Below are 8807 nucleotides of genomic sequence, written 5' to 3' on the forward strand. Positions count from 1 at the left end.
GGGGGGGACGCCTGTGTTCGCCGCAGGCGGGAAGCCCCTGGGCCGCCCTACTTCATGGGTGCAGCCTCGCAGGCCCACCCCCAAGCCGCCTCCGCCCCGACTGCCTCCATGGCGCAGGAAGCGGGTCCCCTCCGCCGTCACCCAGGGCGGCTCCCGCAGGACTGACCCCCACCCGGCCCCCACAGGGCACCCGGTGCCGCCGGGGAGGGAGCCGGGGACCTCTCCCTTCTGCCCTGCGGGCCCCTGAGCGGTGGCACAGGCCCAGCTGTGTTCCACGGTGGTCGCCACCCGAGCAAAGCCGACAGGAAAGGCAGGGGCTGCAGGCTCTGTGGGATGGCCCCATCCACTCAGCCCGGCCCTCCTAACGTCCCGTTTTGCAGAGGCCGAGGCCCTGGGGCCACCTCCCTCCGCCGGTGCTGACCACTCCGCCTCCCCAGGGGATCAAAATTACACCTCGGTTCTAAGGGGAACCATTCTGTTGCCGCCCGGGGGTCTGACTGACTGACCTTCCCCCACCCTGCAAGGCAACCCTAACCAGCTTCTCTTTTAATCTGGCACAAACTTTATAATATGTAAAGTTAAGCTTTAAAGTGAAATTAGACAAAATAAACGTTAAAATAAAATGAAAGCCAGGGGCACACGCAGCGGGAAGACGCAGCAGACGCTGGGCCCCGGGGAAGGGCAGTGCCTCGGCCCGCGACCAGCTGCCTGTCCCCCCAGTGCCGGACTTCCTGGAAGAGCTCCCTGGCGAGGGTCGCGAGTGTGTCAACTGCGGGGCCCTCTCCACGCCGTTGTGGCGCCGTGACGGCACCGGCCACTACCTGTGCAACGCCTGCGGCCTCTACCACAAGATGAACGGAGTCAACAGGCCGCTCGTGCGCCCACAGAAGCGCCTGGTGAGTGCCGCCTGCAGGGGGCCCGAGCTGAGTCCCCAGAGAGGCTGGGTGCCCCAGCAGGGCCCTGGGAGCACTGTCTGCTGTCCATCCGGGAGCCGCCGGGAGGCCCAGGCCCCGCCACAGGCCCTGCCCTGCCCTGCGCGCCTCCGCAGAAGGGCTGGGCTCACGGAGCCCAAGGCGGTGCTGCCCTGGGTCTGTGGGCCTCCCCGGAAGAAGGGCCACCCGGTGACTCTGCCCGGGACCCGGGGCACAGGATGGCTGTGGACCCAAGCGGCCTCCTGGGGCTCAGCCCTGCGGCTCCGAGGGTGGCAGGGGGCACAAGGTGACGTGGCCCCGGGCGTGGGGTTTGGAGGGAAAGGTGGCCGCTGGGTGGTGGCTTTGTGGCAGGGGGTTGAAATCCAATGCAGGAGGGGTCCTGGGGACCCCTGCTCTTGGGGAGCACTTTCTCCCCGATACCAGGGGGCTGGAGCTGAGACCGGGTCTGCGGTGGTTCCATGCGCGAAACTTGTTTTCACTTTTGGTTTCTCCTGGCGTGTGGCTGGATGTTGAGCGGAGAGGACCGGGGACTCACTTTTGCCCCCAGCCGGGCAGAGTCCCCGGAGGCTGTGTGAAGGTTTCGAGGCACTGGTTCTCTGCCGTCTCACCAGCAAACTCGGAGGTTCGAGTAATTCTGCGCGTGGCAGCCTTTGCAAGCTGTCTAAAGTTAGTGAGGCCACAGTGACTCCTGAGTCCTGGGTCCGGGCATGGCTGTTTCTGGGGATGCCAAGCCTTCTGCTCTAATGCTGGTGTGAGCCCTGTCATGGCCGGTCAGCCGGCTCTGGCCGGTTCTGGTGCATCGGAGGGTGGGTGGGGGGCTCGTCCCTGGCGGCTGCTGCAGGTGGCCCGGCCTGCCTGCCGCGGTGGCTGTTCTGGGCTGCCTGGTGCTCAGTCGCTGGCCCTTTTCAGGAAACCCAGACCTGGGCTGTGGAGGCACCCGACCGATCCAGGCTCCAGACCAGGCAGGCAGGAGGCAGCACTGACCCAGGCAGTTTGGGGAAGCCACTGTTTTTCTCTCCCTGTTCTAGCCTGGAGTTTGGGGTCCGCGGGTCCCCTAATTCCCCTCCACCCACACTGTGCCTCCTGGAAGGGAGGGATACCTCAGAATCCATATCACCTCCTCACTTATATTTCTGCCCCTGTGATCATGCCCACTCCCCCACACACACACACACACATGCACGGCACTGGCTTGGCACCTGGTGTGGCCCTCACAGATGGGGAAACAGGCTAAAGCAGAGGTGTCCTGGGGGACTGACCCCCCCCCCCAACTCCCAGGGAGCAGGCCGGCTGCTCCTCTGCTCCCTCCCTTCTCCCCCGGGGGGTGGGGATGGGAACACTGGTAAACAGGAAGAGAAGGTTCGGATCCTCCCGTCTCTGCCCCCCACCCCTCACAGGGCTCACCTCCCAGCAGAAAATTCCTGATGTGGGGGTAAGCAGGCAGGGGCCTTGAGGCATTGAGGCATTCACCTTCACAGCAGCCCTGTGATGACCCCAGGGCTCAAGGCGCTCAGAGAGTGGCTTCCCCCAGCAGCCCCGCACAGCAGGGCCTGGGTTCCGAGGACTGTCTGCCTCGGGCTCCCGTGTGCCCCGCCCCCGCTGGTGATGCACCTGTCTTGGGTCTTCGGCCCGAGGCCCCTGCACACACTGTCCCCCTGCTGCGTTGGAAAGATTACTTTAGGTGGGGTGCTTGGAGAGGCCTTAGCCCGCTCTGTGGACTGGTTTGGCCTCTGCGTCCTGGTCCGGGGCACAAGGAATGATTAGCTTTAAGGACGCTTTGTAGGGTGGAGAATGCCCTCAACTTACCCCCCACCCCTCCGAGGCGGCCGGCCTCAGAGGGTGGTCAGCTGGTCATTCCTGCGTCCAGGCCCATGCAGATCTGAATGTGGGATGAGCCTAGGAAGGGGGGACGGTGTTCCTAGAGGGGTCGTACTCCCCTCTCCTCCGAGCTGGCTCCTCATGGATGGTTTTCCTCTGATTTGTCTCTGGGCTCCTGCCTGGCACTCAGGGAGGGTGACCCGGCTGGCGGGGCCAGGCTCGTGTGGAAACTCAGAGATTCTCGGAGAGTGCTGGGACCAGAGCCCAGGCCCCAAGGCAGCCGTGGCGGGGCTGGGCCAGTCACCCCAGACTTGTCCCTGCTCGTGCCTCACTCTCCCTCATGGGTGGCCAGCACCGATGCCCCCGGAGAGAATTGTCCTAACCTTCTTTCAAATGATTACAGAAGCTCTAGAAACTTGTCACCAACAACACAGGAATGTGACAATAACAAGTGTGCGTCCACCACCCCCTAGGCCTCACCCCCAGTCCCGAAGGAGTTCATATCTTTTCTGCCCTTTGCATCCTGGGTGCCTCCTTAGTCACAGGCACGAACCTCTTACCTGAGGCTTCTGTCAGTGTGGGCGAGCGAGTGGGAGAGTTGAGGTGGCCCCACAGACCCCTGCGTGCCTGCTTGTGTGGCCAGGTGCTCAGAGCCCTCCCCCCCCCAGCCCCACCCCACCCCAACGTCAGAGCCCTGCGGCCAAGGCCAGAGGGCCCCCGGCGCCACCTCCAGGAAGGGGCCCCGCATCCTTCCAGGAGCAAATCTGGACCTTGACTGAGGACCCCGGGTTTTCCTTCCTGCACGGTCCGCCTCACGGGCACGGTCTGCCCTTGGCCAGCAAGGGACACACGCCTTATCAGGTTAAGCGTCGACCGTGTCCTTTTCCGAGAGCGGGATGAGGGGACCCGCTTGAAATGGGGCCATCCCCCCTCCCCCCGCTGTACCTCTTGTTGTGAGTTTCGAGCTGCGTCTCTTACTTTGAAAAGTGGTTTTCGCTGTGTGAGCTGGCCTCACCCCTCCCAGCCGAGGAGCAGCAGCGGCCCCTCTCCCTGCTCCCCGCTCCGGCTCTCAGCCCGCCCTGGCTGGGCCGCCCAGCGTCCTGATTTCTTCACTTGAATCAGACGCGTGCGGAGCCTGGAGCTGCTACAGCCAGCAGGCTTTGAAGTTTAACTTCTTTTGAAAAGAACAGACCAAAGAAGAAAAAAAAAAATAGCGGCGGGGGGGGGGGGGGGGAGGCCTGGCAGCGAGGGGGCCCCGAGAGTGCAGGCAGCGAGGAAGGACAGAGGCTCGGGCGTCTGTCGGGGTAGGGACGGCACCGGGGATGTGTCCCCGCAGTGCGCTGGGCTCAGGGGGGCGGTTCCGTCCACCCCGATGCCTCCGGCCCAGCAGCATCTCTGAGCCTCGGTGCCCCATCTGTAGCACACAGCCCGATGAGGGGAGAGGAAAATACAAACGAACAAACTTTTTAAATTTTTTTCCAGGTCCTTTCTTCCCCTCTTTTTACTAATTTTAATTTATGTTCACTAGGAAAGAATTCACTGCTTAATCCAGGCTCCAGATTTTTCCCTTGCACTCCCAGGGTACAGGGAGACGGCTCTTGGCCTTCTGGGCTGTTTTCTACACACACACACACACACACACACACACACACACACACACGGGGCATCGATTCCTCCTGTGGTTGTTTCCACACCTGTGGGGGGGGGGGCGCGGCTGCGGGGCGGAACCGAGGCTTCTCTTCTTGCAAGACGACGCACAGGCGACCGTGAGGACGTTTGTGGGAGGTGCAGGCGAGCTCTGCGTGTGTACTCGTGAGTGCTGCTGAAAACCAGCACTGACGTTCAAGGCCCCGCATTGGCACCTTTGTGCCCTGGCCTGAGTGTTTCCGTAGGAAGGATTCAGCATGAGGAGGCATGATGGCCCAAGGGGAGGGGTTCGGACTCCTACTTTTCAATGATGGTGCAACTTTTCTGGGAGGTGTGACGGCAGTATGAGCTCTAAGGGAGCAGCTGGATGGGGAGAGCGGAGGTGCAGGAAGCGGGGACCTCGGTGCAGCCCGAAGGGGTAGGTCAGGGTCACATACAAGACAGTCAAATGTGAATTTCGGATAAACAGCAATTAGCATTTTAGTGTGAGTATGTCCCAAATACTGCACGGAGGCACGCTTCTGCGAAATATTGTTGCACATCCGAAGTTCGCATCTAGCTGGCATCCTGGTGTGTGTAGTTTTTGTTTGTTTTTTGCTACATATGGCAGCCTGGGGAAGGTCCTAAGGCCCCCTGCCATGCCAGGAAGGTGGGTGGACTGACGGGGGTGGGGATCCCGGGGGCCGGGGTGGGCCGCAGGAGGGCGCCCCCTTGTGCGTAGCTCCTGGCACCGAGAGGCAGATGGGAGACAGGGCCGGGGCAGGGAGAGGAAACTCAAATCGTGTCCAGTAAGAGCAGCTGCCTTCCAGACAGAGTCAGGATGTGGCCTCGGCTTCCCGGGGAGAGACTCGGGCGGACCCTGGTTGACTCCGGGTCCAGTGCTCCTGTCTCCGAGCGTCACCGTCTGGCCGGGAGGTGGAGCAGCAGGGCCCCGGCCCCCGGCTCACACCAGCCTCCCCCATGCACAGTCCTCGTCCCGCCGCGCTGGCCTCTGCTGCAGCAACTGCCACACGACCAACACCACGCTGTGGCGGCGCAACGCGGACGGCGAGCCGGTGTGCAACGCCTGCGGTCTGTACATGAAGCTGCACGGGGTGAGCGGACGGGGTGGGCGGGGGGAGGATGGGGGGCGGGGCCTGGGTGAGTGAACGGGGCGGGGCGGGTCATGGGTGGGGCCCGGGCCCGGGTGAGGACTGGGGGGCGGGGCCGGGGTGACTGGAGGGGGCACGGGTGGGGCAGGGGCGGGGCCACGTGGGGGCGGTGAGGACTGGAAGGGGCGGGGCGGGGTGAGTGGAGGGGGGAAGGGGGGGAAAGGGGAAGGCGGGCCATGGGTGGGGCAGGGGCCCGGGTGAGGACTGGGTGGGGCGGGGGAGTTGGGGGCCCCGAGTTGGGGGCGGGGCATGGGGGCGTGGCGAGTGGACGGGAGGGGGGAGGCAGGGGCGGGGCTGCCCTCTTCGGGTCACGTGAGACACGGGGCCCTGGGGAGGCAGGTGGCAGAGCGGGGCTGAGCGTGTTTCCCGTGTGGCCCCCACTGACGACGCGCTCCAGGCCTATGCTGTTACCGTTAGGCCCTTTTCACAGATGGGCCTACTGAGGCTCAGCATCGCTGAGGCAGGTCTGCAGCCATTCAACCTGAGACAGGGGCTAGGCCCCCTGGTGTGGCCTCTGTGCGCCCCTAGAGCCCTCCTGGCCCCTACAGCTCTGGGGGGTTGGGCCTGGACTGGCTCTTGCCCGCTTTGCCGGGAGGAAGGCCCCAAGCCCAGGGCCAGCAGCTCACCAAGGGCTCTGACGACTCGGTCACCTCCCAGAGTGACTAGCTCTGCAGGACTGACATCAGGGCATGTGGCCATTCAAGAGGCCCAAGGGTGAGAAGAGACAGGACCAGTCACCCTCCCCTGCCTGCCCCTGCCAGGTGCCTCGGCCCCTGGCGATGAAGAAGGAAAGCATCCAGACGCGGAAACGCAAGCCCAAGAACGCTGCGAAGACCAAGGGCTCTTCAGGTGTGAGGGACCGGGGCCCATCGGGATGCCAGGAAGAGGCCAGTCCCCAGCCCTCCTGCGGGGTACACGTTCGCCCCTTGGAGTCGCTTGGAGTGTCGCAAATTTCCACCAGTAGAGATTTGCACGTTTAGTTCGAGCATCGCCCTCCCAAAGCACAAGTACCCCTGATTCTGCCCCGGGACCCGTCCAGTCTGGGGAGGGGCCGGGCGGTGCGAGCCTACCCAGCTGAGGGGCAGCAGGGCAGGTCGAGGGTGCCACACCCAGTGCCTCTGACCCATTAAGTGACCAGTACAGCTGGATGTGCCCCCCCTTCCAGGATGCAGCACAGGGAACCCCGCGGCCTCCCCGCCCGCTGTCCCGGACACTGAGAGCTCAGCAGCTACATTGAAACCCAAATCCAACCTGGCATCCCCTTCGTGCCCTGGGTCCAGCGTCACCTCCCAGGTAAGTCAGGTGGGGCGGAACCGGGGACCCAGAGCTGGCTCCCGGGCACCTCCTCAGGGAACCCTGACTCGCCCACCAGGTCAGACCCCCATCAACACCCCAAGGGCCTCTCCCAGGAAGGAGCTCAGGGCTGGGCACTCAGTTGGCCATTGGTTCCAGCAGCACACCTGTGGCACGCTCCAGGCTGAACACCCTCATGTGTTGTCCTGTCCGTCACACGGGGCCTCCTGCCCTCTTCCAGGGTCTGAGAAGGCCTCTTACGGCAAACATCCCGGTCCCGAGGGCTCCCAACGCCAAGCAAGGCCTACTGGCCATTCCTGCATTCTCGTGCTTCCCCTGTTCCCCCTGCAGGCCTCTGGCCAGGTGAACGACCCCCTGGCTCCCAGCCACTTGGAGTTCAAGTTCGAGCCCGAGGACTTTGCCTTCCCCTCTGCAGCCCTGGGCCCCCAGGCTGGCCTCGGCGGGACCCTGTGCCAGGAGGCCTGGTGTGCACTGGCCTTGGCCTAGGGCCTCGGGCGTCCATCGGACCCGCCTCGCTGCCTGCCTGGCTCCAGCACAGCAGAGGGAGACCATCAGGTCCATCCACCAGAAGACGAGCCAGCGGGACCTTGAGGCGCTGGGCATCCCTCAACACGGTGGCGGGGAGGTCTTCTGTACAGACGGCGGTCAGGCCCCGGAGAGGGGGAGAGGCTAATGAGAAGGCCTTGAGCCCCCCCTGCAGACAGAAGGGGACTCCCCCAAAGGCTGTGTGACACTGGGCCACTCCAGCCGGGGCTGACCTGGAGGGCCCACTACCAACAGTTCTCTTGTCCACATCTGCCATCGCCGTGTTGACACATTGTGGCAGCTGGAAAAAAACAAACAACAAAAAAGCCACCTGTTGTAAAACCAGGATCACAAATGAAAGGGCCGAGGTCAAGCAGGCAACGTGAATGAGGGGAGCCGCCCGGCATGGGACCTCCTCAGGCTCGGGATCTGTTCCTTTTCTCACATTTGATGGATAAAGACACGGCACAGAGAACTTTCCCTCCCTGTGAGTGAAGGGCTGCTAGGGACAGATGTGCAGGTTGTGCACTGTGCCAGGATGCCACCCCAAGGGCAAGCCATTCACACCAGCGTCGTCGTCTACTTGTGTATTTATTTGGATGATTTCCCCAGAGGGGGCAGTAAAGGGCCTCATTCTGACTGAATCTGTGTATCGTGACTGATTCTGACAGAGTGAAGGACCTGGGGTCCCGTGCTGACCCCACAGGCACTGTCAGTGCTGGTGGTAGAGTGACCGCATATCCTGGCCTACCTCGGATCATCCCAGCTGGCTTGTCCCAGAGAAATTCTTACTAACCCCCCTTGCGGAAGCCCTCCCCCCACGCTAGGGTGACCCCTTAGTTGGTCAAGCCGGCTAGAAGGAGCTGTGCCCAAGGAACCGAATGACGAGCAGCCACCGGGGTCGGGGAGACAATAAGGCATGGAGGGGAGCGGGGCGCGCCTTGCCAGGGGCCTTGGCCTCGTTTCCGCTCAGTTGCCGCCTTTCGCCAGCAAACATCCGAGACAGCAGGAGCAGCTGCCAGCCGCCGAGCCTCCTGGCTGAAGCTCGCCTTTCGTATTTAAACACCGTGGTCCCTGGCGTTAGCTTCCAGAACGCGTCCTCCTGAGGCTGTACCTCCAGTTCGAGCAGCACAATTTACACGTGACGTTGTCTTGTTTTTTTTTTTTTTTTTTAAAGACAAACGATGCCATGAGTAAAAAATGTAAAATAAAGGTGTCGATTTTGCATTTCTTTTGCCGACGCCTGTGGGATTTCGCAGCCCGGTCCCTGCCCGCCGGGTCAGCAGCGGGTCCGGTGCTCACTCAGGCCGCCTCTCCTTGTGGACACTTGTCTCCACGTGTTGGTCTGCTGGACCTTGCTGACCACGCCGGGTCGACCAGGAGACCCTCAAACACGGAGTGCCTTTGAGGTCGCCCACCG

General features: G+C 63.0%; 1 protein-coding gene across 1 annotated transcript in view; it reads left to right on the plus strand.

The window, feature by feature from the left end:
• The window catches only part of GATA5 (GATA binding protein 5), a 10325-nt gene extending 1725 nt beyond the window's left edge, over positions 1-8600 (plus strand). Inside the window, exons 2-6 of the mRNA XM_049650497.1 lie at positions 721-896; positions 5366-5491; positions 6310-6397; positions 6714-6841; positions 7193-8600. Of these exons, the coding sequence (XP_049506454.1) occupies positions 721-896; positions 5366-5491; positions 6310-6397; positions 6714-6841; positions 7193-7348 (674 nt within the window). The 3' untranslated portion in view covers positions 7349-8600. The remainder of the gene's footprint in view (positions 1-720; positions 897-5365; positions 5492-6309; positions 6398-6713; positions 6842-7192) is intronic.
• The last annotated feature ends 207 nt before the right edge of the window (positions 8601-8807 follow it).

This window comes from Panthera uncia, assembly GCF_023721935.1.
Source record: "Panthera uncia isolate 11264 chromosome A3 unlocalized genomic scaffold, Puncia_PCG_1.0 HiC_scaffold_11, whole genome shotgun sequence".
Classification (NCBI taxonomy): Eukaryota; Metazoa; Chordata; class Mammalia; order Carnivora; family Felidae; genus Panthera; species Panthera uncia.